The sequence below is a fragment of the Penicillium lagena genome (assembly GCF_028827675.1).
Source record: "Penicillium lagena strain IBT 129212 chromosome Unknown utg000002l_segment0_segment0, whole genome shotgun sequence".
In the NCBI taxonomy this organism is placed as follows: domain Eukaryota; kingdom Fungi; phylum Ascomycota; class Eurotiomycetes; order Eurotiales; family Aspergillaceae; genus Penicillium; species Penicillium lagena.
The window spans coordinates 4,269,706-4,296,948 of NW_026623223.1; the positions used below are offsets into that span (position 1 = coordinate 4,269,706).

The window sequence follows — 27,243 nt, forward strand, 5'->3', positions numbered from 1 at the left end:
TCTCCAACTGCCACCAGCATCAGCATCAGCACGGCCGCACCTGGCGAATGGCGAAGTCAATTTCGCGTGCAAGCTGCGCATCCCAGGATGCACCCAGTGGCGAACGCGCACCATGTTGACAGACTGGCATCCACCTTGCCTGAACCACGTTCGAGACAGCATCCCATGGCTCTGGATCGGGAAATTGCAGACGAATCCGATCTCGCTTGGAAAGAAAAGAAGCCGAGCGTAGTTCTCGACAGATCAAGACCATGCCCCTGCATACTTGCTTTTTTATACTTTTTTTTTTTCCTTGTTCGTTCCTTGGGCAGTGGTTTGCATAGGGGGGGGGGGGCTGGGGCTCTCATCTAGGGCTATTTTGCCTACCTGACTTGGCTCCACAGGGGCTAGAGGGCCTGATCCACCCAGCGTACTCTGCGCTCCAACCCTTCCTAATCGAGATCTGAACCCATGCAAGGAAGATACATGGAGTATCCTGAATTTCGCCAGTAACTGACTCCCTCCTATCGGGGACTTGGCCGCACGGTCAAATCGTATTACTGTGTACTCCGTACGGAGCGGCGGTTCGTGAACGAGCTGGAGCATGGCCATGCAGTCTGTAATGTAGCCCTGATGGCCGATGGCGTAACTACTGTGGCTAAAAAATAATTATTTGAAAAAACGCCCTTCTTTTAAAATAACCTAGACATCCGGTTCCGCGGGTGCTCCTGTATTGAAGATTAACCTCTTTTTTTCTTCTTTTCACCCTCCCATCCCTAATAGAGGCCCTCTCTTCATCGAGTACCGCAGGTAAAGACGCACCCCTTAGACACCATGGCTCAATCCTCTCAGTGCTATCTCCCTCGATTCGCCTCCGCGTCTGCCGGGCCTAAACGCCCGGTCTCGATGAAGACGAGACCGACGCCTTCTCAGCATGCGCAATTATTAATCGCATCGCACGAGGGCCGTCTGAGCTCGCTGTTGCGAGCCACTTGGGCCCTGGTCTTACACTACTATATCCGCTCCGAGGATATCTGCTTCGGCTACCAGCACATCGAAGGCGACGCTCGCTCCCAAAACCCTGTACAGCAGTCGAGCGGCGCCAGCTTGTCGGTGGTTCGGCTAGCAGTTGACGAGAACGACTCCATCACCGCCATTGTAGATAAAGTGCGCAGGCAGGATGGATTCGACATGCAGCTCAATGGATCTGAAAGACTGGAGGGCAGCTCTGATGGATATCTTCCTTTCAACACCATCCTGATGCTGCGCACATACAATCAGGCGTTGGAGACCTCTCCTCCATCGCCCCCAATTCTGGCAACCGCTCTGCCCGACGAGGTGGGTTGCGAAACACGTCCTTTTCTTTGTGCGAGTGCTAACTCTACGCAGTGCCAAGTCCGTCTTCATGTGAAGGTGTTGAGTGGGGACATTAGCATCTTCCTTGAGTGGCGTAACGGAGACATGTCGGGGGAACACATGAAGAGTGTTGCCAACATCTTCGAGCAGATGCTCGCCAAAGTCCTTTCGTCCGAGGACACCGCTATTAGCCAGCTTAATTTGTTTTCGGAGAATGACTGGCAGCGCATCTGCAAATGGAACTCTACCACTCTTACGCTGCACGACCGGTGCATCCACGACGTGATCCACGAACAGGCGCTCGCCGGCCCTGAGAGAGAGGCTGTTTGCGCCTGGGACGGAAGCCTGAGCTACCGCGAGCTGGATCATGTCGCCTCGAAACTTGCCTGCCATCTGCGCATGCAGGGGGTAGGACCCGAAACCCGCGTGGCGTTGTGTTTTGATAAATCGGTGAGTTTGTGAAGTGTGCTTGTTTAACCTTTTTGTATAGATCGCTGACCGCCCAGAAATGGAACGTCGTCGCAATGCTTGGCGTGATGAAGGCCGGCGGCGCCTTTGTTCCGCTTGACGCAACACACCCGACTTCCCGCCTGCAACGTCTGGTCAGCGCCGTGCAGGCCTCTATTCTTCTGTGCTCGCAGCCTCGTGCGCAGCTTCTCAAGTCCGTCGCCAAAACGGTGATTCCCTTGTGCGCCGAGACGCTGGATGGGCTGTCCCCGCCTGCGGACAATGTGGATGATGCGTCGGGTGTCACCAGCCAGAATGCAGCCTATGTGCTGTTCACTTCCGGATCCACGGGCGAGCCCAAGGTACGTTTTTAATTGCCCTAGGAAGTTAATTAAAGTGGATGCTGATCGAGTGCAGGGCACACTGTTGGAGCACCGTGCATTCCTGTCCAGTGCCATGGTGCATGCTGCTGGACTGCAAATTTATCGTGACACGCGCTCGTTACAGTTCGCTGCGCACACTTTTGACGCGAGCTTGGCCGAGTCGATCACTCCCTTGATCCACGGGGCATGCGTCTGTATCCCTAGTGAAGAGGCCCGGTTGAACGACATCGTAGGGGCCATCAACGATATGAGAGTCAACCAAGCATGCTTTACGCCTTCGTTCATTGGCTTTGTGGAAATTGACAGTGTTCCAGGGCTGAAGAGCCTTGTTTTGGCCGGGGAGGCAATGTCGCAGTCCCAGCTGACGACGTGGTCCAAAATAAAACTGGTCAATGGCTATGGTCCTACGGAAGCCGCCGTGGCGTCCGTGCTTAATTCAAATGTCACACCAGACACCGATTGCAAAGATATTGGTTTGCCAGTTGGAGTGCGGGCTTGGCTGGTGAACCCGGATGATCATGACGAACTGGTCCCCATCGGCTGCCCTGGTGAGCTGCTTCTCGAAGGACCGACCCTCGCTCGGTGCTACATCAACAACCCGCAACAGACGAACGAATCTTTTATCTACGACCCAGCTTGGACTAAATTTGACGCTGGCGGTGACTCGAATCGTCGTTTCTACAAGACCGGCGATCTCGTCCGCTACAATTCCGACACGGGCTCGCTCAACTACATCGGCCGCAAAGATACACAGGTCAAAGTTCACGGCCAACGAATTGAACTGGGCGAGATTGAGAACCAGCTCAGCACCGATCCCCACGTTACCCATTGCTCCGTCTTCTTCCCCAAGTCTGGGTTTTCCAAGGGGAGATTGGCAGCCGTTGTCTCCTCTGCTGGCCTTCTAGCCGATCAATCTGAGTCGGACCTGGAACCTCTGCGACTTGTCTCGTCCTTGAAAAAGGCTAGGCTGGTCCCCGGTCTTCGAGAGCGATTGTCAGCGCGACTTCCTACTTATATGGTCCCTGCGGTCTGGCTGTGCGTCCAAGCTTTGCCTTTGCTCCCCTCCGGTAAATTGGATCGCAAAGGAATCGCGAACTGGGTCGCTGATATGGAGGAGGACCCGGATGTGCAGAACCACCAAGCAGTCACCATCCGGCAGCAAGTGACATCAAAACCTACGAGCGAGACAGAAGAGGTGTTAGCCGCCGTCTACAGTCGCGTTCTCAACATCCCGCAACAGCAGCTCAGCTTGGACGAGAGCTTCCTTGGGCTTGGTGGTGACTCCATCGCCGCGATGACATGTGTCGGCTTGTGCAAAAAGCGTGGAGTCGGGCTTTCTGTGCAAGAAGTCCTCCGCAGCAAGTCGATTCGAGACCTCGCCTCTCGCGCTAAAGCCGTCAACCATGCTACTACTTACCATGAATCTGTGGACGAACCGTTCGACCTGTCGCCAATCCAAATACTTCACTTTGGTGTTCGCAAAGAAGGACAGGGACATTTCAATCAGGGCATCCTCACGCGTTTGAGCAGGGCAATCGATGAGTGGAATCTTCGCCAAGCCGTCGAAACCCTTGTCTCACGTCATTCTATGCTGCGCGCTCGCTTTGACGATTCCGGATTTGCAACTGCCTCGAAGCAAAGAATCACCAGCGACATCAAAAATTCATATCGATGGCGTACTCACATTGTCTCCAGCATGGATGATGTCAAACCCTTGGTTGCGGACAGCCAATCGTGCATTAACTGCTTCTCTGGACCTTTGCTTGCGGTCGACTACTTTAATCTCCAAGACCGGGATTGGGTGTTGTCGATGACCGCCCACCATTTGGTTGTCGATATCGTCTCATGGAGAATTATCCTTGAAGACCTGGAAGATCTGGTGCTCAATCCCAACAAGTCTCCCAGTAAAGATGGGTCTTTGCCTTTCCAGACATGGTGTCGTTTGCAAGTCGAACACAGCAAAGCCATGATCACCGAAAAGAAGGTAGCGACTGATTCGCTTCCTGCTGCAGATTTCGCCTACTGGGGATTGGAGAAACACCAAACCACGTACGGTGATGTGGATTGCGCATCTTTCGAAATCGACGAAGTCCACACCACTTCCATCCTGCTGGAGTGCCATAAAGCCCTCGAGACCGAGCCCATCGATTTGTTTCTGGCGGCGATGCTTCACTCCTTTGGCCAGTCTTTTACCGACCGCGCTCTGCCTGTGATCTACAACGAGGGGCACGGCAGAGAAGTTTGGGACTCGTCAATCGATATCTCGCACACTGTCGGCTGGTTCACCATCCTTCACCCCATCTTCGTCTCCGACTTCAAACCCAACAGCCCCGTCGAAACACTCATCCAAGTCAAGGACCTCCGGCGTCGTGTTTCGGACAACGGTCGTGCCGATTTTGCCAGTAGAGTCCTGCCTAGTGACGGAAAAGAGGAAGCCCGCCACCCGCATCCCTTTGAAATGTCCTTCAACTACGTCGGCCAACACCGTGACCTGCAGCGGAAGGACGGTCTTTTCCAACTTGTCGACCAGATGGCAGGTGAGACAGGGCAAGGAGGAGGCTCCGCAGACTTTGGTCGTGACACTCCACGATTCGGTCTCTTTGAGATCTCTGCCATGGTAGTAGCTGGGCGACTCCGATTTACCTTCTCTTTCAATCGATTTATGCAGCACCAGAACCAAATTCATCGCTGGGTTTCTACCTGCCAACAATTGCTTGTGTCTCTTTCCGAGCACTTGCAGTCCCTGTCGCCCCGTGTGACTTTGAGTTCCTTCCCAATGCTGTCGTTGACTTATGATAGTCTCGAGAAGCTGGTTTCTGAAAAACTTCCGGCCATGGGCATTAACTCTCTAGATCTCGTCGAGGACATCTACCCTTGCTCTCGTTTGCAGCAGGGTATCTTGCTCGGGCAAACTCGGGACAGCTCCTACTACGCTGTTCATGACACTTTTGAGATCAGAGGCTGTGGATCGAGTGTGCCCAACCTTGACAGATTGGTGAATGCCTGGGAGCAAGTTGTCTCTCACCATGCCATGTTCCGGACCATTTTTGCAGAGAATCTCACTCATCGCGACCCCTTCTGCCAGGTTGTGCTCAAGAAGTATGATGCAACACCGGTCTTTTTGCAGTCCTCCGGAGAGAGCGATGTGCTCGCCACCTTCGACAGACAGGAGCCTAAGAATTACCGTGAGCTTCGCCCGGCATACCGTTTCACTCTTTGCCAGACCTCTACCGGAAAGCTCTTCTGCCGCATTGAGCTAAGTCATGCCGCCATGGATGGTAACTCGATTTCCATTATCCTTCGAGATTTGCAGTTGGCATACGTTGGAAGACTTGGAGAAAGCCCTAAACCCTTGTTCAAAGACTACATCCGTTATCTTCAAAATGCACCAAGGGAGGCCAGTATCAACTACTGGCGTGGGTATTTGTCTGATGCTAAACCTTGCCATTTCCCGGTCCTGACTGATGGCGAGAAGTCATTCAAGAGCCTTCGGTCAATTCCTGTCAACTTTGAATCTCTAGCTCAACTTCAATCTGTTTGTGAAAAGAAGGGAATCACGCTCTCCAACGTGTTCAACGCGGCATGGGGTCTCACTCTGCGCTCTTTCTGTGGCTCTGATGACGTCTGCTTCAGCTACATGGCATCTTTGCGAGACGTTGCTGTCGATGGTATTCAATGGGTGGTCGGTCCTGTCATCAACTTGATGGCTTGCCGCATGAAAATGACTGGAAACTCCATACTCAGCGACATCCTCCAGCAGATTCAGAACGACTACATGGAGAGTCTTCCGTTTCGTCAAACCTCGCTCATCGACATCCAGCATGCCCTCAAGCTTTCCGACACCAATCTCTTCAACTCCGGCGTCTCCTATCGCAGATTGCCCAGTGCCAAGGATGCTGTGAGCAGCGACATCGAGTGTGTTGAAGTTGGCTCCATTCACGACCCGGCTGAGTTTCCGGTCTTCATTAACATTGAGGCCATGGATACCCAGGCCCGCATTGATCTTAACTACTGGACTACCAATCTCTCAGATGCCCAGGCTGCAAACATCGCTAGCATTTACCTTCGCTGTCTCGAGAACATCATGGACAATGCCGACAAGGAGATCCGCAAGCTAGACATTCTCAGCGATATTAATAAAGACCAGATTCTCTCCTGGAACAGCAAGATGCCGCAAGCCATCGACAAGTGTGCCCACCGGACTGTTCAAGAGATGGTCAAGAGGAGACCCGATGCTTTGGCTGTTACTGCCTGGGATGGTAGTCTTACTTACTCCAAACTGGATCAGTTTTCCTCCCGCCTTGCAAGCTATCTCGTTACCTTTGGTGTTGGTCCCGGCAGTCTGATACCTATCTGCTTCGAGAAGTCTGTCTGGAACATAGTTTCAGTCCTGGCCATTATGAAAACCGGCGGTGGCTGTATTCCCGTCGAGTCTGCTCAAACTACGGCTCTGATTAACCAATGGGTTCTTGATAATGTGGTTCAGGTTGCGCTTGCATCCCCCGAGAAAGCTCAAATCCTTGAAGACCTCATCCCATATGTCATCCCTGTGAGCGAGTCTCTCCTGGAGTATCTCACTGATGAGCCCATGTTTTCCGCCGCCACTCCTTCAGATGCCGCATATGTCGCTTTTACGGCTGGTTTCTCTCGCCGTTCCAGAGGTCTTGTACTGGAGCATTCAACAATCATGACAAGAGCCGAAGGCTTCGCTGCGAAATTGCGACTTTCAGATGCCTCCAGGACCCTTCAGTTTGCTGCTCACACATCTGACATGTTCCTTCTGGAGGTTTTTGGTACCTTTATTCATGGAGGCTGTGTTTGCATCCCGGCTGACATTGAGCCATTTAACCTGTCTTCCGCGATTAATGTGCTCCATGCCAATGTCGCCAGTTTCACGCCGACTGTTGCGGCCCTTGTCTCTCCCAAGGATGTTCCCGGCCTGCGCACTCTTGCTCTTATTGGTGAAGCTCCTACAAGTGCTATCCTTAGCCAGTGGAATACCGATGATCTGCAGTTGCATACTCTGTATGGCACGGCAGAGACTTCTTCTGCCTCTCTGCACACCCCACACCTGGCGAACTCGTCTGAGGCCCGGGAGATTGGATGTGCTATGTCGTGTGTCTCATGGGTTGTTGATCCGGAGAATCATCACTCTCTTGTTCCCATCGGTTCCGTCGGCGAATTGGTCATTGAAGGGCCCGTTCTCGCTCGAGGCTATCTCGAACTTGATGCCACCACCCCGAAAGACTTCTTTGAGAACCCATTGTGGCTTTCTAGCATGGATCAGCTAGATGACAACCTGGACGGAAAGCGCTGGTTTTTCAAAACGGGAGACCTTGTTCGCTACAACTCCGATGGATCTTTGATCTACGTCAGCCGGAAGAGCAACGTTGTCGGGCTATCCCTGCCAGTCGATTGTTCCCAGACCCAAGACTACATTGACTCCTTCAAGGAATCGAAGGCGACATGCATTTTGGAACGCATCACTTTCCACCGCGATGCCGGTGTTACGGAAAGCCTTGCTGCCTTTGTGATCTCCACTGACGAAATCTCGACGACATTCGGTGATCGTTCGGTAATTCAACACTCTGCTCCACACATGCAAACTGCAATTGTCAATATACATGCGCACCTGACTGCCAATCTTCCAACGAACAAGGTCCCGAGTATCTATATTCCAATCTCATCTCTTCCCCTGACCACTTTTGGAAAGCTGAACTTACAGGCTCTGCAAACCGAGATTCACGGATTGCCCACTAACGTTCTCGGATTGTTTGATATCAAACATTGGACCAGCTCGAATTCGACAGACCAGGGCTCTCGACACCCAACGCTATCCGAGGGCAATGTTGCTTTCTGGAAGGAATATCTTGCCGATGCTGAGCCGTGCCACTTCCCGTCCTTGTCGCGCGAACTGATTGATGAGGGCCGCTCGACTCGCACACTCAACAAACAGACTGGAAAACTGCATGCCTTCAGCAAGATGGCAGGCGTTGATGTTGCGACCCTCCTCCAATTTGCTTGGGGCATGGTTCTCCGTTGCTACACCGGCTGCGACGATGTTTGCTTTGCTTACCTTGCCTCTGATTCCAACGACGCCGAGGCGCTTGATTGCTCTGCCATTGTCGCTTGCCGGCTTCTCTTGAACAACGATCGAAGAGTTGAGGAAACCTTGCAGCGAGTCAAGACAGACTCTGAAAAGTGCATCCAAAACTTTGTTGATCTCGGCATCGTCATTCACCAACTTGGCCTTGCGGATGGAGCTCTTCTGAACACCCTCTTCAAGTTCCACAAGGCATCTTACCTGTCGAATGGCAGCCCTGCAGAAACACCGACCAGCAGTACCTATCAGCTCGCAGTCGAAGCTGAAGTCTCGAATTCGTTTGCTCAAATTCACTTCAACTACTCTTCCGATATTTTGTCCAGCAAACAAGTCAGCCATGTCATCGATGCATTTGATCACATACTCGACGACCTCGTCTCTTCAAACCCTCGCGATCGTGCAATTGGAGATCTTGATTTGTTTCCAGAGCGATCTTGCCGCCAGGTTCGCGAATGGAATGCTATTTCACCCCCGCGATTCGAAAAGTGTGCCGACGAACTCATTCAGCAACAAGCCCTTCTCCATCCTCGCTCTGAAGCCGTCTGCTCCTGGGACAAGAACTTTACATATGGGCAGCTTGAGATTGTCTCCAGTCGTCTGGCACGTCATCTGTCCGGCCTTGGAGTCAAACCTGAAGTCTTTGTTGTATTGTGTTTCGAGAAGTCAGCCTGGGCTATTGTTGCTCAACTTGCCGTCCTCAAGGCTGGTGGCGCGTTTGTCTCTATTGACCCTGCTCATCCCGACGCAAGACTTCAAGTCTTGATTGAGGAAATCGATGCGGATCTTGTCTTGTGCTCTTCTTCTATCCAAACTCGGATGTCAAAGCTTTGCAAGAAAGCAATCGCTGTTTCCCAACCCGCTCTGTCTCAGGTTCCTGATTCTCCACTGGCATTGCCCGGCAAACGGCCCACCCCCTTCAACGCCGCCTATGCCATCTTTACTTCGGGAACCACCGGAAAGCCGAAGGCGACAGTGGTGGAACACCTTGCTCTCAGTACCACTGCAGTTGCTATGATTGATGCTCTGCACATGAGCTCCGGAACTCGCGCATTGCAATTCTCGAACTACACCTTTGACGTGAGCATCTTGGAAATCATGATCACCCTGATGACTGGAGGTTGCGTCTGTGTTCCAAGTGAAGAGGAGCGCATGAACAATCTGGGAGGCGCCATTCGACGTATGGAAGCAAACTATATGGCCGCACCTCCTGCCATTGTCAACACTTTGGAACCCAAGAATGTGCCGACCCTCAAGACCATCATCACGGGAGGCGAGAAAATGCCAGCAAACCACATCGACCGCTGGCACGACAGATTTGTTATCAATGCTTACGGTCCCTCCGAAGCCACTGTCGTTGCCACGACCGGTGTTAAGGTTGACTGGGATGGCAAACGTATCAATAACGATCCTACATCCATTGGCACTGCTGCAAACTGCAGAGTTTGGATCGTTGACCCCAACAACTACAACCGGCTTCTTCCTGTGGGCGCAGTTGGTGAGATGCTTTTGGAGGGGAGCAACATTGCGCGAGAGTATCTCGGCAACGAGCAGAAAACCAAGGAAGCCTTCATTCAAGATCCTGTCTGGAATCGTCATAGTGGCCTCCAGAGTCTGTTCAAGCGAAGTGATCGTATGTACCGCACCGGAGATCTTGTTCGTTACAACAGCGATGGAACCCTCGCTTTCATCTCTCGGAAGGACACTCAGATCAAATTCAACGGCCAGCGTATTGAGCTCGAAGAAATCGAACATCAGTGTGTTCGTTGCCTCCCAGAGGGCTCTCAAGTCGCTGTCGATGTTGTCGTGCCTCAAGAACGAACCGTGGCTAAGGGCCTTGCAGCCTTTTTCACAATCCACGACGCAGGCTCCTTCCACGGTGGCAGCACCGATCAGTTTGCTCCCACAATTCCTGGTGCTGACCCATTGCTTCTACCAATTTCTGTCTCCAACATGGACGTTGTTCGAAATTTGAAGAACTCTCTGCCCGACTTGTTGCCTCAGAGCATGATGCCACGCCTCTTCTTCCCTTTGCGAAATCTGCCTTTCACCTCATCAGCAAAGGTCGACCGCAGGAGACTCCGTGCTATGGTTCAATCTTTGCCCAAGGAGGCCCTCAAGTCCTACATTACCTTCAATGTTACCACAAAACAGGAGGAGCTGCAAGCCGAAGGACCCGAAATGAAACTTCGAGCTCTTTGGGAAAAGACCCTCGATCTCGAACCTGGCTCTGTTACTATCGAAGACAGTTTCTTCGCACTTGGTGGTGACTCGCTTTCCGCCATGAATCTTGTTGGAGCTGCCCAGGCCGAAGGCATTGCTCTCACAGTCTCCAGCATTTTCAAATTCCCACAGTTGGTGGACATGGCTAAGAGCTGTGTGGTGTCTTCCAATTTGCCAGAGATCAAGCCGCAGGTTAACACTGAACCTTTCGCACTGTTGCCATCTTCCGTTGTTCTCGATGAGCTTCTCGAGGAGGTCACCGACAACTGCGCGGTACCACGGGATTCTATTATCGACATCTATCCCTGCAGTGCCGTTCAAGAAGGCCTTCTTACTCTCTCGGTTAAGCACCGTGGAGCCTATGTTGCCCAGCCAGCGTTTCGCCTTGCTGATGGAGTGAACCTCGAGCGATTCAAGGCTGCTTGGCAACAGACAGTGACCGAGTTGGACATTCTCCGAACACGTATTGTGCATACGGAGGCGATGAATTTTACACAGGTCGTCATCAAGGACTCGCCGATTTCCTGGATACATGCAAAGTCTTTTGATCAACTTCCGAGTGACAGTGTTGATCTCCCCAAGCATAACGGGGCTCCCTTGACTGAATACGCCATTGTTCAGCCTCAGGCCTCGTCTACCAGGTATTTTGTCTGGTCCGTCCACCACGCGCTTTACGATGGCTGGAGCATTCCTTTGATCTGGCGCAAGGTCGAAGAGAACTATCTCGGTTCAAAGAGCAAGCGACAGGCCACTTCATACAGCCTGTTCATTGACCACCTTTCAAAGAAGGACATGGCCGAGTCGGATGTCTTTTGGAAGTCATATCTTGCCGATCTTTCCAGCGAGGTTTTCCCCAGTAACAAGAATTCTGTCCCTGATGCTGTCCGTGCTGGGAACACCCAGTACCACACCTTGGAGTTTTCACGACCTCCCAACACCATTGACCTCACTCTGCCTGTCCTTATTCGAGCCGCCTGGGCGATTGTGGTTGCTACTCACACCGGGGCTGGCGATGTCTGCTTTGGTGAAACCCTGTCTGGTCGAAATATCGATCTCCCTGGCGTCGGCGATATTGCTGGCCCTGTTTTGACGACTGTTCCCACTCGCATTCAGGTCGACAATGCAGTTTCCATCCTCCAGTACTTGCAGAACGTGCACCAGTCAACAACTGAGATGATTCCGCACCTGCATTCGGGCTTGCAGCGCATTCGGACCATCAACAACGACACGTCCACTGGCTGCAACTTCCAGAATCTGTTGGTTATCCAGCCAAACGAAGGGAAACTCAATGACAAAATCTGGATTGATGAGAATTATCAAGCCAGCGAAGACTTTTATACCCACCCACTTGTGCTGGAATGCGGCATCTCGAAATCAAGCATATCCATCAAAGCACACCATGATGAGCTTGTCATCAACGGCTGGCAAACCAAGCGACTAGGCGAGCAGTTTTGCCACGTCCTGAAGCAATTGATCTCAATGCCCAAGGATTCCACCCGAAAACTTGGGGACTTGGAAGTTGTCAGCCCTCAGGACAAGGCTGAAATCTCTCGCTGGAACCGACGCAACATCGCAGCAGCCGATCGATGTGTCCATGATTACATTCGGGACAAGGCCTTTGAGACACCCAATGCCCAGGCTGTGTGTGCCTGGGATGGCGAGCTTACGTACAGAGAGTTCTGGGAGCTCGCTTCATCTTTTGCGAACTACCTCGTTTCTCGCGGTGTCGGCCCCGAAGTCTTCGTCCCTGTTTGCCTTGACAAGTCTGCTTGGGCAATGGTCACCATCATCAGCATCCTGATTGCAGGTGGTGGATATGTGCCCCTGGATCCATCCCACCCTACCTCGAGACACGAGGAGATCCTTGAGGAGGTCAGCGCGAACATGATTCTCTGCACGCCAAAATACACTAACCGCTACACCCGGGCCGTCAAAACTGTGATCCCGATCAGCAAGGAGACAATCAAGGCATATGGCTCTCTTAATTCGCATACCCGCAACCGCTCTCAAGTCACGCCCTCGAACATGGCGTATGCTATTTTCACATCGGGTAGCACTGGTCGTGCTAAGGGCATTGTCATCGAGCATCAAAACATTGCCAGCAGTGCTTTGGCATTTGGACCTGTGGTCCACATGAACTCCTCCTCCAGAGTCCTCCAGTTTGCATCATTGACCTTCGACGCCGCAGTCCTGGAGGTTCTTGCAATCTTGATGTTTGGCGGTTGCATCTGTGTACCCAGCGAGGACGAACGTCTCAACGATGTTGCTGGTGCTATTCGACGCATGAATGTCAACTGGACCTTCCTCACCCCTTCAATTGCCAGCATTGTTGAGCCATCGTCTGTCCCCTCTCTCAAGATTCTCACGTGTGGTGGTGAGAAGCTGTCCAAGGAAGTGATTACCAAATGGGCGAACGCTGCCCATCTCATGAATTGCTATGGCCCCACGGAAACCTGCGTGTTTGCGGTCGTTGACACCACTGTTGCCGCTCATCGGGACCCTGCGCGCATTGGATACGGAATTCCCAGCACCTTGACTTGGATTGTCGATCCCGACAACCACAATCGATTGGCACCTTTGGGGGCTGTTGGCGAGCTTGCGCTTGAAGGTCCTGCTCTCGCGAGAGAGTATCTCAAAAACCCAGAAAAAACTGCCGAAACCTTCATTGAGAACCCTACCTGGATCAAGGAGTTTGGCTCAAACTTGCCGTCTCCCCGAAGGATTTACCTAACCGGTGATCTTTGTTACTACAACCAAGATGGCACAGTCGGCTACATTAGTCGCAAGGATCACCAAGTCAAACTCCACGGCCAACGTATGGAACTGGGTGAAATCGAACATCGCCTCTACTCTGACCCCCGAGTCCGACATGCTGTGGTTATCCTTCCCAAGAACGGTCCTCTTCAGCAGCGTCTCGTTACTGTCATGTCTCTCAACAAGATTGTTGCGGACAACAATCTCATCTCGGATCAGCCTTGTGAGCTTGTTGACGAAGATGAACTCGAGAGCCACGCATATGCCGCTCTCAGTGATGTTCAAAAGAGCCTTGAAAATCAATTGCCAATTTACATGGTTCCGCAGACATGGGCTCTGATCAAGAAGCTACCCATGCTTGTGTCTGGCAAGCTCGACCGAAAGAAGATCACTGCCTGGCTTGAGAACATAGACGAGGCGTCTTACGACAGAATTATGCAGGACTATGACCGGATGAAGCGTGGCCATAGTGAAAAGAAGGAGGAACCGGAGAAGGATACCTCCCTCAAGACGATTCGCGAGATCTTTGCGCAAGTTTTGAACATTTCTCTGCAAAAGATCAATGTCGATCGCTCTTTCGTCAGCTTAGGCGGCGACAGCATCACTGGAATGGCCGTTATTTCCAGGGCCCGCAAGCAGGGCCTTGTGCTGACCCTCAATGACATTCTGCAGAGCAGGTCGATCAAAGAGCTTTCCAAAGCAGCTGGAACCAAAGCTCCGGTTTCTCAGAGCGAAGAAAGGTTAGGTGAAGGGTTCGGTCTTTCACCAATCCAGAAACTGTACTTTCAGTGCTCGAACTCCTTCCAGGGCGCTGCTCGCTTTAACCAGAGCATCACCGTGCGCGTCACTCGCAGGGTTGAAGGAGAGGTTCTGCGACGTGCGATCAAGGCTGTGACCAGCCAGCACTCAATGTTCCGAGCACGATTCAGTAAGACTAGCAATGGCATCTGGGAGCAGAAAGCTGCAGCGGTAAGTGACAAGATTGGTTACTCCGACATTCAGGAAGGATTGCGCTTATAATTGGTACAGGAAGTTGATGAGTCCTACCGCTTCCGCATTCACTCTATTAATGACACGCGCGAGATGGTCTCTAAGATCGCTGAGAGCCAGACATGCCTGGATCCTTTGAAGGGACCCATATTAGCAGCAGATCTTTTTAATCTTCGCAGTGGTGGACAGATTCTTTTCCTCGTTGCTCACCATCTGTGTGTTGACATGGTGTCGTGGCGCATTGTCCTTCAGGATCTGGAAGAGCTCGTTACCTCCGGGTCTCTTCCTGATGAGAAAGCGCTATCTTTCCAGAGCTGGTGCAAGATGCAACTCGAAAGGAGCAAAGTATACGAAGCAGACAGCTTCTTACCTTTCACGCCTGAGCAACCCGATCTCCAGTACTGGGGTATGGATAACTCGCAAAACGTCTACGGCCACATCAAGATGGAGTCTTTTACTCTGAGCGAGGACGTCACCAACTTTATTCTCGATGGCTGCCATGGTGTCTTCCGTACTGATACGGTTGATATTTTGCTGTCGTCCATTATCCATTCCTTCCGTCGCACATTCACTGATCGCAAGGTTCCAACCGTGTACAACGAAGGACATGGCCGGGAGGCATGGGATGCGAGCATTGACCTTTCGCGAACCGTTGGCTGGTTTACGGCCATGTGCCCACTGCATGTACAGCCTGAGTCTGGTAAGCTTTTGCCCTCTCATCGGCACATAATTGAACTCATTCTCACCCGACTACAGCTGGAATTGTCGACACGATCAAGCGTGTCAAGGACGCCAGACGCAAGATTGCCGACAATGGCCGACCATATTTCGCCAAGAGCCTCCTCCAATCCGACTCATCTGGATTTCCGGTTCCTCTTGAAATCCTCTTTAACTATCTGGGTCGACTTCAGCAGCTGGAGCGTGCCGACTCCTTGTTCCAGCATTATGGCAGCGCATTTGACAGCTCAGACTTTGCCACTGCAGGTGACATGGGACCTGAGACGGCTCGATTTGCCCTGTTTGAAGTTTCTGCCATTGTTATCAAGGATAAGCTCAATGTTGCATTCACTTACAATCGTCACATGCAACGCGAAGGGAAGATCCGCCATTGGATCATGGAGTGCAAGCAGATTCTCGAGAAGGATCTTCTTTCTCTGAAGAGCACGACCCCCGAGCCTACTCTCAGTGACTATCCTCTGCTTCCCATCAACTACCATGGGCTTCAGATGCTCACCAACAACACTTTCCGCAAATTGGGCATTCGGAACAAGGATCAGGTCGAAGACATTTATCCCTGCTCTCCAATGCAAGAGGGCTTATTACTGAGCCAACTACGCGACCCCAACGCCTATATGTTCCACACGGTATTCGAGATCAAGGATCCGCGATCTGGAAAAGTGAATGCGGAGAAGCTTGTGCAAGCCTGGCAAGCCATTGTTGAACGCCACCCAGTTTTAAGAACAGTCTTCATTGACAGCACCTACAGTGGAGGATCATTCGATCAGCTTGTTCTCAACAAATTAAGCGACAATGTTCTTCGAGTCGAATGCTCGGATTCCCAGGTTGAGGAAAAGCTGACCTCGATCTCCCTGCGCAACATGAACTCTACGCGCCAATCGAAACTCTCTCATCAACTGACGGTCTGCAAGACATCCAGTGGCCGCGTTCTAGTCAAGCTGGAGATCAACCATGCCATCATTGATGGTGGCTCTGTCGATGTCCTTCTGCGTGATCTGGCGATGGCTTACGACCGTCGGCTCCCAGACGGCGAAGGGCCCAAATTTAGTGACTACATTCAGTTCATCAGATCCAGGAACCAAAGCGAGGCCCTTGGTCACTGGAAACAGTACCTTGGCGGAGTCAGCCCGTGCCATATTGCTCCTTCAGCCGGATTCGAGTCGAAGCGAGAGCTCAAGGGTGTGCTTATGAACTTCCGGCGTTTCCCGGAGCTTCTGCAGTTCTGCGAAAAGAGCTCGGTTACTCTTGCCAATCTGACTTTGTCCGCTTGGGCCATTGTGCTCCGACAGTTCACTGCCTCTGACGATGTCTGCTTTGGATACTTGTCAGCTGGGCGCGACGCTCCTGTCAACGGCATTCAGGACATGGTCGGCATTTTCATCAACATGCTTTGCTGCAGGGTTCAGTTCTCCAGACAGCAAACTCTTGTAGACGTCTCCAAGCAGGTGCAGGACGATTATATCCGCAGTATACCACACCAGAGCTGCTCATTGGCAAGCATCCAACATGAGCTTGGCTGGCAGGGCCAATCACTCTTTAACACCACTTTATCAATCCAGAACCACTCGGTGGCGGGCGCTTCGAAGGAGAAGGGCTTGTCGTTCGACCTGCAGCATGCTCATGATCCTAGTGAGGTATGTGTTCTTCTACTCACCGGAACTGTTTAAACACTGACCGTGGAATCTAGTATGCGGTCACTGTAAATGTTGAGATCGCCAGGGGCCAGGAAGGCATTCTTCTGCGATACTGGAGTGATGTTATATCCGATGAGCAAGCACAATCTTTGACTGATACCATTGCCAAAGTGTTTACTGGCTTCATTGAGACGCCATCTGCAACCATGTTGGAATCGAAGTTTGATGCCGAAGTGCCACATGAACAACAGCCTGTCGAATGGGATTACTCCCAATCTGCGTATAGTGAAAAGCCCAAGCAATCCGACCAGGCGCTCGACAATAATTCCATCCAGAGGATAATTGACGATCGTGTGCATGAGATTATTGGACAATTGTTAAGAGAAGGAAAATTGACGGTCCCGGGCATCCAAACCGAAGGGCTGTCTGGTTACAGTGATGCAGTGGATTCACCTTATGGTGCATCAGGAATTCAAGGAGCAGATGATTCTGGGGTTTGTTCGGCGACTTCTCGATCCAGCGAGGATGGGATGTCGGCCGATGTGGAAAGGAAACTATGGAGTCTTTGGAGCACGGCGCTTGGGCTTTCCCCCAACGTGGTGAGGCACCAGGACAGCTTTTTCAAACTGGGCGGCGACAGCATCACGGCTATGAAGATGGTTAGTGCAGCCCGTGAGGAGGGACTCGTTTTGACGGTGGCGGATGTTTTCAACAACCCGGTCTTCGAGGATATGCTTACCACAGTGCGCGCGGCCAATGTCACTCAGCAAAGGTTGAACGTCGACCTTCAACCCACTCCCAAAGAGCCTGAGGCATTCTCTGACACCAACCGCATATCCCTGGTACACACACCTTCTTCGGAGAGCATCGAGATTCTGAAGCCTACCAAGTGTGTGGACGACAACTCCATTGAAAGTGGTATTTGTCCGAAGATCGGTGTCTTCAAGGGTGGCATCGCCGACGTCCTGCCTGTCAATGACTTCCAGGCTCTGTCACTAACTGCGACCCTCTTCAAGTCCCGGTGGATGTTGAACTATTTCTACCTGGAAGGGAATGGACCTCTGGATTTGAGACGTCTGCGCGAGAGCTGCTTGAAGGTCGTTGATGCGTTCGATATTCTCCGAACTGTCTTCGTATGCTTCCACGACCAGTTCTTCCAAGTCGTCCTGCGCAAAATTCGACCCAGTATTTTTGTTTACGAAACCGATCGCGGCCTTGATGAATTTACGATGACCTTACAGCAGCGAGACCGCGAGTATGGCCCGCGCGAAGGCGAGCAGTATGTTCAGTTCTATGTGGTGAAGAAGAAGGGCAGCAACCAGCACCGCATCCTCATCCGGCTGTCTCACACCCAGTACGACGGAGTGTGTCTGTCAAAGATCATGTCGGCCATCAAGCTTGGTTACGAAGGCAGTCCCCTACCTCCTGTAACCCCATTCGCGAGCTATATGCGCCAGCTTCCTGGTACCATCACGCCAAATCACTACCAGCACTGGACCAAGCTTCTCGCGGGTTCGAAGATGACCGAGATCGTCCACCGAAAGGGCCCGACCATGTTCCAGAATGTCGGCTCCTTCACTGAAATCCACAAGACGGTTGAGATCCCGCCAATGGCTCTTGGCAATATCACTGTTGCGACAGTGATGCAGGCCGCATGGGCCATCGCTCTTGCCAAGCTGTCTGCCCAGTCTGATGTGGTATTTGGCCTCACAATCAGCGGACGCAACGCGACTGTCCCTGGAATTGAAACCACCGTCGGGCCCTGCGTCAATGTGATCCCTGTGCGCGTCAAGTTCGACGAAAAGTGGACAGCCCTTGATCTCTTCCGCTTCCTGCAAGACCAACAGGTCTCAAACATGCCATACGAATGCCTGGGCTTCCGCGAGATCATCAAGCAATGCACCGAATGGCCTGCCTGGACCTACTTCACCACCTCCGTCTTCCATCAGAATGTTGACTATGAGGGTTCTATCCAACTGGATGATACTCAGTATCAGATGGGTGGAGTCGGTGTCAACGACAACTTGGCCGATCTGACTATGGTCTCTCGGCCGGCCGACGAGCGTACTCTGAACGTGACACTGGGCTTCTCTGAAAAGGGACCCATCCTTCCATCATTTGCGTCCAAAGTTCTGGACATGGTCTGCGAAATCGCCCAGTCTCTTACCGCCAATCCAAGTACCGCCCTCCCGTCTCCCAGCATGCTCCGCTCGGTGCCTTCGCAGGTCGTTGATGATCTGCCCCGTCCGACGGACGAGCATTTCCTTAGCGCCCATCTCAAGTCCCGCTCTATTGCCGAGCTTCTTGTCCACTCAGACATCCTGTCCAGATCGTGGCACCAGGTGCTTCCGAGCCGTATTACAAACCCCGGTGCCCCCTCCGAGTCTGAATCCAAGCCACCCGCTCACCAGACGGCATTCCAGCTTGACTCATCATTCTTCGATCTTGGTGGTGATATTTTCAATATGGCTCAACTGACCTGGCTGCTTGAGCAGGAGGGCTTGAAAGTTCGCCTGGAGGATCTCTTGGAGCATCCTTCGTTCCTTGGCCAGATGGCCGTCCTCGCACTGCACAACTCCAGAAATCCGGAAGATTTCCCTGGAGAGTATGCTTCTGGCGCGGCCGCAACCTCAGATCTTGGTTCTCGGGCTGAGAAGAAGAAGACATGGGAGAAGGCAATCACTATCGCGAAAAAGCTGACTCGTCGGAATAACATGGTCTCAACTAAGGCTTGATGAAAATGCAGAATCTCATCCCCACCCAAAAAAAGAAGAAAAAAAGGATGCATTCATGAAGAGACGAAGACCAAAGAAGACGCTCGCTGGTATTTCCCTATGTTGCTGCTCGAAACATAACACGCATTTGATTTAATTTGTTGTTGCATGCTTTATTGGACTTTCTTTTGGATATTTTGCATCTATTGTGCTTCATGATTTTCTGTTCTTTGTTCTCGCTCTCCTTGTCATGCTCCTTAATTATAATGGAAATCTGCATCTATAGAACTCTGTCCACGAAATACCTGAAGCTGTAGAAAGTGTATGTTCTGTAATTGACAATAGACATTATTTTTTAACTACTGACACAAGCCATCAATTGCTATGTACAAGGAAGTTTCCACAGAAAGGCTTGCAGTAACATTTCGAGGCGGGCCAAGGGTATCTGGTTATCTAATGCGAACAAAAGCAAATAAGAATAGAGCAGCATCACCACATTAAGAAATCCGGAAATTTGCTGCCGAAAACGAAGTCTAAAGTGACGGACGTGACCATTTCCCGCGAGCTCGAATCCGTCTTCCGAAGATGTAGAACAGGTAAGGGATCGGGATGAGAGCAATAGAGACAAATCCCAAGATACTTGCAGCCCAAGGAACACCGAGGTTGTGGAACATGGCGTTGGTGAAGAGTGGGAAACATCCGGCGAATAACGAGCGTAAAAAGGTATTGGCGGCAATAGCACTGGCAGAGACTGCCTGGAAGGTATCGATGAGGTAATTCAGCGCCGCCTGGAAGATGGTGAAGAAACCGAAGCCCATCATAACGGCGCCGATGATAGGAGCAATCCAGTGAATGTGTTTAGGGCTGGTCCAACCGAAGACGAACATACCCGCAGCGAACAGCACAGAGCCAAGCATCATCGGGGGTAAGCGAGCTTCAGGGACAGGCCGGTTGTTGTTCGCTTTGAATCGTTTGATATAGAAGCGTTGGTTGGTGAGGTTGACCACGGCGCCTATAAGGATGCCGACTAGATATGCCAGGAATGGCAGGGCACCAACCACCTGGTTCCAGCCTCGCACTTCTTGGAACACGATCGGGAACGCAGCCAGACTCAGGTACAGAATGCCGTACACGAAGGACGCATACAGTGCCACCAGGAAACAAATTGGCGTGGTTAGCAGCTGGAACGGTCGTATCAAGTACTTGTTGCCCAGCTCTTTCATGGTTACATCCCATTCCTCATGGCGGGCATGAAGAGCCCAGTTTCCGCTTTCGAACCGGAGGCGGCGTGCCTTGTAGACTAGGAGCACGGGCGGGTAGCTCTCGTCGATGAAGATAATATCAAGGAGCAGAAAGAACATCATCATGATGCCAGTAATCTAGACAGTATGTTAGCATGACGCGAATCGGACTTGATATCAGGAAACTAACGTATTCGGTCCATCGCCAACGAAGAAAGCTTTCCACGATGGCACCACCTGCTATCGGACCCACGACAGGCCCGCCAACGACAGCCATGGCATACCCGACGATGGCAGCGCCGCGCTGCTCAGGCGTCCAAATATCGGCCAAAACACCTCCAGTGTTGGTGACGGGGGCTGAGCCGAAAAAGCCAGTGAAGAATCGCGTTATCATAATCGTCTGCAGGTCTTTGGCCGTTGCGGTGCCAAATGAGAAGATAGCCGCAATGAAGTACGGCGCCAGCACGGCGGGTTTGCGCCCATATACCTCCGATAGAGGTGCCCACACAAGCGGTCCCAAGCCTAAGCCGAACAAGAGCAATGTGGTGCCCAAAGTCGATACCTCTACTGAGACGCCGTATTGGTTGGCGACTTGTATCTGACCGGTTGAAAAGCTATAATTTCATGATCAGTCTGTCTGTATCAAGCTAACTTCGCAGATCGAAAGCTTACACTGAGCTCGCCCACGTTGAACCTGCAATCGTTGGGAAGTGACTAGTTAGCTTGATGACGTCTTTTGCTTGAAATTGCTCTGCGCATCGCATGGCGACATACCCATAGTGGTCAACCCATACAACACCGTTGTCACGGCCTTCTTCTTAAATCCCCAATTAACTGGCCTATACGGATCGTCGGGGCCTTCAAAATCAACCACCACATCGGCGGTCGTCTTGGTGTGCGTTAGAGGATGAGTGAATCGCGCCGTTTGACCAGGTTCCCGACTCCGAATGCGGGACACTACTGATTGTGCTCGCTGCTCGAAAACCGACAGACCTGACGCCGCCGTGCTTTGCTTTTCTAGTGTCGCTCCGCCTGCATCCTCGGTGACACCATTGCTGTGGTGGGAATCAATGTCGTCGTCGCTCGACATGTGATAGTCGTGATCGGTTAATTCGGCCATTCTGTCCCTTGCGCAACATCGGACACGCAACGGGCCAGTCGCAGCTTGAAGAGGAGGGTTTCGCGACGAAAATTTAGCTGCTCAAAAAGTTGTGGCAAAATAAATAGCCGTTCGGCGAAGACTCCGGTCGTGAAATCTGATACGAGAGCCAAGACGTCATGCAAGAGCCACAGTCGTAATCAGGGCCACTTTTGCAGGATTTGCAAGGCTTTTTTTTTTTGCTAGCGGAGTTTGTCCGGCGGGAGCTCAGTTATTTATTAACTAGTCGCCGTAGCTTGATCTCGGCCCAGTGCAAACGGCGCCGAAGCCGTGTTATCCGGGAGCGGGTCCACCGGGGGTGGCAACGCCGATCTCGGGGTTAAGGAATTGTATATGAACTAGAGCAGCAAGTATACTATTATTATGATTGAACTATTAAACAAGAACGATTTGAGCGAACATTCTTCGCTCAATAGGAGATTGGCTCTTCAACAGGGTATCTTTAATTCTCAAGACTGAACCTGGTCCCAGATTTCACAGCCCGTCATCTTGTACACTGAATCCTCTCTTGGATGTAGCCGCCGCCGTGACGCGTGTTTAGCGAGAGACACTGCTTGATCAATAATCATATTGATTCGAGCAATGACCTGAGTGGATTCGCCATCCCAGCGCAGGAGCTTGCCTGTTTGCTAAGAACACAGTCAGCCATTTGATCAACTCACTGGATTGCGGGCAGTCCTACCTGGCCATTTTCGTCAATATGCACAAACCGCCACTGCTCACCATCTGTAGCTAGGCCGTGAATAGTGGACTTTCTTTTCGCATACTTGCGAGCCCAGTGGATCTTGGCTGAAAGGTAGATTAGATCGAGGTCAATACGTGTAATGAGATGCCCGCTATACTTACCCATACTCTGCAGCAAGTTCCAATAATCGTCAGAACTGAGCCTTTTCGCTCTCACGACAATGAAATTTGTTTCGAGCTCTGCCAATGCTCCATACCACAGAACATAATCAATGTTGCCCACACTCATGATGTAACGGTCATTCTTGATGAATGGCATGAGAATACGCTTATCAAATCCCCAATGAACAAATGCCAGTTCTTGCGGGTGGCGTTTGGCTTTCTCTTTTTCTCCACCGTCAAAGTCATCAAGATAGCCCCGATTTTGGGACGAAGGTCTTTCCCGTTTAGTTGGGCGTGGTCTTCTAAGTAAATTTCTAGAACTCTATCAGTTCGAAATTCCAAGCAGTCTGTGGATAATCTCAAAAAGAGATCTCTTTTGAAGTTGATGTTCGGACCCTCAAAATATAGAACTTACCGAGCCTATCGGGAATCTTACCATCTCTCTTCTGCTTTCGTGAGGCAATCCATGACTCTTTTTCCAGCTCGATAGGCTCGGATACTCCAAGTGCCTTGACGACACATCTGGAGATCGGCTGTATCTCAAGATCCCATTTGTTGGGATCCAATTTGTCGTTAGATATTGTGACACAACGCCCGCCCATCCAGGTTGGGAGGCGACTCGGGCGAAGGTAGCGCGTTATCTGGTCTGTGACAAATGCAGCCATGTAGATGTGATTCAAAGAGTGTTAAGTGAACTGTGAACATAAGATATGGAGAGATGATCGCCGGTTGCAGATGATAAAAACGTTGCGGCGAGAGATAAACCATTATAAAGCTGGCGATAAAGAGACTTGACCAGATTGAGACTCTATAGGTATGCCTATCAGGAAAGTAGGAAGAGATAATGAACCACAGAACCGCCAGTGTCCCATTTAGGAAGGCGCTTACTCACCAGCCTTTGCATTTCAATAGAAATCCATGTTCTAGACCCTGGGTCGTCTACTAGTATATGGTTTATCTGTCAGATTGAGAGAATGTCACAAAATTGGCTTCGGCCGTATTCTTGTAGCACATCGAACCTACAATACAATGCAATTTACCGTAGACTTTAAAAAAAAACTGCTCTTATCACGGTAGTTGATCGCGTTAAGGATAATGTTACAATCATAAGTACAACATTCTTATTCTTCGCTCACCATCTTAGCGAGCATGGCCATTCATATGCAAATTTTTGCGTCGTTTACTCGACTTTTTCAAGTCCTTTTCAATCTCAATCCACTTTCGTAATACCTCTTCCCTTTCCTGGGACGTCGATCCTCGCATCTCTTCATGCCCTTGCGAAATGCGAGCCATCGCAATCCTGCATTTTTGGTATTTGCTCAACGAGTTGTTAAGTTCTCTGAGACACCCGCTCAGTGGATACCCTGCTAGACCCCATAGCCCTGATTAAGATTAGCTTGTATACGGACAGAGAGATTGTCTGCACATTTGACGTACCCGCTGTTGGCTTGAGGAACACTCCACCCACTCCTTTTCCGACCCCCTTGAGCATTCCCTTCGCACCGTTATGCTTGAGACCATAGTGCGGTTGCGTTACTAGGCCTGTGATACCGTAGTAAAATCCATCTGTGAACTCCTGTGCATACGTCAGAATACTTGGCCCCAAGCTGGTGCTGGTATGGTTGGTACTACCTTTCTAGCCGCCCTGAATCCGCCTCGAACACTGATCACCTGTGGGGTGCTCTTTACCATCGGGTCGTTATACAATTTAGGGGCGTTGTGAAATCCTTTGGCCATACTCAGTGACACATCGGTTGGTAGCCACATGATCAACCTCAAGAACTTCTTCGACATTATCTTTCCATGGAACGAAGCTTCGTATAGAATATTGTCTTTATGTGGTTTCGAGGATGGCAACGAGCTGCTCATTGGCTTGGCCGCTTTGAGCTGGAGAGTTCGCTTGCGTTCTAGGCTCGAAGTTTCTGTGGTGCCGCTAACATCGTCGTCTTCGTCTTCATCAGGGATATCCTCCTGTGTATTCTCCTCCTCCAGAACGGTGTCTTGCTCCTCCAGAACGGTGTCTTGTTCCTCCTGATGGTTCTCAACTTGCCCTTCCACGCTCTCGACACTTTGTTCTGGGGATAAGTGGTATGGAGAAGCAATTGCTGCCCGACATGCTGCGTGCTTATCAGCGTGTTTACTAAAACGTTCATGTGGGTGGCGTATTGTGCGAGCTACAGAAGCAAGATCATGCACAATCCCACTTGGGGTGTCCGCAAGCCCAGTCAGGAGGCTCGTAATTGCCCCGAATAGCACCTGAGCGCTAGCAGTAATTGGGTCGGCAGGATCACGGAATGTATCGTATTCCGTTGGACGGTGTCTGGAAAGGAAATTAGCAAGAAACACTCGCCATTTGGGTAACGATATTGGAGAAGACTCACAGCACGAGATAATCCGGGTTAAGTTTGCCTGATTTCACCAGAACCGATGCTGCAAATGCACTCAAGTTAATCTCAGTATGTTTGAGATGCCAAGCCGCCGACCGATCTGGGAATATAGCGCATCCGAGTGATTGGGGATCAAGATGTCGATAAAAGCTATACACTCCACGGCACACTCCAGACTCTTCCTGCATGTTCCTCGCGATCACCTGTGCCCTCTCTAGAGTGGATGGTTCTAGCGCCTTCTCTATTGCGGCTGACAGATTCTGCAGGTTCAACCGCTTATGAGGTATCGGTGTTGGGCCAGCTCCGGCTCGCGCAACGATATTTCCCCAAAATTGCTGGTCTCCAAAGAAAGGGATAATGATCGTTGGTCGACCGAGCGCGAGACCTGCGGCTGTAGTACCAGCACCGCCATGGTGGATCACACATGAAACCTGTCGAAACAGCCAGTCGTGGCTGCAGTTTCCAATGATGAGAATGTTGTCCGGCACATCCACTTCGTTTGCCCCGAGATTTCCCCAGCCTTTCGAAACGAGAGCCCGTTGTCCCGTTTTTTGAACTGCTTCGAATACAATTTTCGTCAGTCTGACTGGATCGTCTACCACGATCGAACCAAATCCGACGTAGATCGGTTTTGGTCCCGCCTTGAGGAATGCTTCTATTTCCTTTGGTGGCGTATAGCTGGTCTCCGAGGGGAGGAAACCAAAGCCGCATACGTCGATGTCATCAGACCAATCGGGAGGCTTGGGTAGCAATGCAGGAGACCTGTGTCGAGCCTTCTCGTTAGCCATATCGGAATAATTTTGACGACGCTGAGCCTCACCATAGATAAGCATGTGGCACGTGCAGACGATGTAGTATGCTTGGAGCAGTCAATGTATCCAGCGGATTGAGTGCTATTTTTTTACGAAGCGTGTTTAGAAGATCCCCCAAGCCTTCCCACACCATCGTATCCACAATACCATAGGAAACAAAATTTGCGACAGTCGGCTTGAGGTTCCGGGGGTGAATAATCGCCAACGGGTGGGGAAATGACTGCGTTGGTGACCAGGGCATTCTGTCCATTCGTTAGTCTTCTGTTATGCGAAGGACAAGCAGGAGTTCGTAGTATATGAGAGGGTTGACTCACGTAAACATGATATGGAGAGGGATGCCCAGTCGTTGTGCACAATGTATATGGGCTAGGCTGGGAGGGTTGGCTATAATGGCATCTGCCACAAAGGGCCGTCGTCGATAATCTGGAGCCTCACTCCATGGATCGTCCTTGATCTGATGAAGATGGGTCCCGTCACCCATTTCAAAGCAGGATCTCCAACACCCAGTGAAGATTTCCTTCATCTCACGTCGACGTTTCTGGATGGCCCCGCTGCGTATTGCTTTAAGACCCGGTAAAAGGCCCGGGTTTTTCACCATGAAAGCCATCAGCTCCTCCGGGTCTCCTCCGATATTGAAGAACTCCAGACCGTTCTCGAGAATGAACTCCCGAAACGTCAAATGCGAGGCCAATCTGACCCGGTGACCGTGCTTTTTCAGTTCTTTCCCCAGTGCAACAAATGGTTGGATGTCGCCTCGAGAACCAATGACCTGAATGACGAGGTTTAACTGCACTGGGAAATACTTTACCTCCTTCGGGGGAGGCTGTTCTGCGCCATCTGTTCGTTCCAGATGCTGGGCACAAGGGATGCCCTGGCATTGGATGTGTTTAAACAGCCCTGCGAGGTGCGGTTTATGCTGATCGATCTTGATATCTACTCGACCGTCACCTGTGACAAGAAGTAAAGTATGGTTAGAGCATAGTATGTGAATATCGCCTGAACATCACCTACCCAGAATGCGAGCGCCGGTGTTCAGTCCATCCTGGAGAAATCGCACTTCGCTTTTGTGATCTGACAATCGTCTGATGCCTTTCTCTGGCTGACCATCCGAACTAGTGATTTCACCCAGTCCGGATGCTCTTTCTATAGGAGGCGGCGCTACTGCGGCCATGATCGACAGGGGCGTGACGGGTGTGTTGGCGGAAGGAAAAGCGATGATCAAGATGAGCGAAATACCAACGCGCAGTGAAGTTTTCTGCACTTTCGTCGAACATGATCTCTGCTCACGCGACCCTTCTCTGACAAATCCAATCCAAATCCAAAGAGAAGTGAAATCGTATTGTGGTTGCAGTCAATGACGTCAATGGGCTCTTCCGGCCCTGGTCAGGTCAGCCTTATGTCAGTTATTACTGGGCCAGTTCATCTTTAAATCCTCTCGGAAGGTCTGGATCAAATGAACCAAGAACAGAGAGAAAGATAG

At 51.2% G+C, this 27,243-nt stretch overlaps 4 protein-coding genes across 4 annotated transcripts; 1 reads left to right on the top strand and 3 right to left on the bottom strand.

The window, feature by feature from the left end:
• Nucleotides 1-813: 813 nt before the first annotated feature.
• Nucleotides 814-19,339, top strand: nrps1 (uncharacterized protein; the record flags this gene model as incomplete). Its single annotated transcript, XM_056976472.1, has 7 exons — nucleotides 814-1,317; nucleotides 1,369-1,785; nucleotides 1,842-2,144; nucleotides 2,200-14,211; nucleotides 14,272-14,932; nucleotides 14,989-16,604; nucleotides 16,658-19,339. The coding sequence occupies 7 exons, from the start codon at nucleotides 814-816 to the stop codon at nucleotides 19,337-19,339; spliced, it is 18,195 nt and encodes a 6,064-aa protein (XP_056836428.1).
• A 512-nt stretch (nucleotides 19,340-19,851) lies between these two features.
• On the bottom strand, nucleotides 19,852-21,649 carry N7510_004547 (MFS transporter; the record flags this gene model as incomplete). Its single annotated transcript, XM_056976473.1, has 4 exons — nucleotides 19,852-20,697; nucleotides 20,750-21,173; nucleotides 21,232-21,253; nucleotides 21,334-21,649. The coding sequence occupies 4 exons, from the start codon at nucleotides 21,647-21,649 to the stop codon at nucleotides 19,852-19,854; spliced, it is 1,608 nt and encodes a 535-aa protein (XP_056836429.1).
• Nucleotides 21,650-22,167: 518 nt separating this feature from the next.
• On the bottom strand, nucleotides 22,168-23,229 carry N7510_004548 (uncharacterized protein; the record flags this gene model as incomplete). Its single annotated transcript, XM_056976474.1, has 3 exons — nucleotides 22,168-22,347; nucleotides 22,401-22,792; nucleotides 22,980-23,229. The coding sequence occupies 3 exons, from the start codon at nucleotides 23,227-23,229 to the stop codon at nucleotides 22,168-22,170; spliced, it is 822 nt and encodes a 273-aa protein (XP_056836430.1).
• Nucleotides 23,230-23,704: 475 nt separating this feature from the next.
• On the bottom strand, nucleotides 23,705-26,934 carry N7510_004549 (glycosyltransferase; the record flags this gene model as incomplete). The annotated part of the gene is made up of 7 exons (XM_056976475.1): nucleotides 23,705-23,946; nucleotides 24,002-24,140; nucleotides 24,197-24,884; nucleotides 24,946-25,810; nucleotides 25,857-26,005; nucleotides 26,078-26,711; nucleotides 26,775-26,934. The coding sequence occupies 7 exons, from the start codon at nucleotides 26,932-26,934 to the stop codon at nucleotides 23,705-23,707; spliced, it is 2,877 nt and encodes a 958-aa protein (XP_056836431.1).
• Between the last annotated feature and the right edge of the window lie 309 nt (nucleotides 26,935-27,243).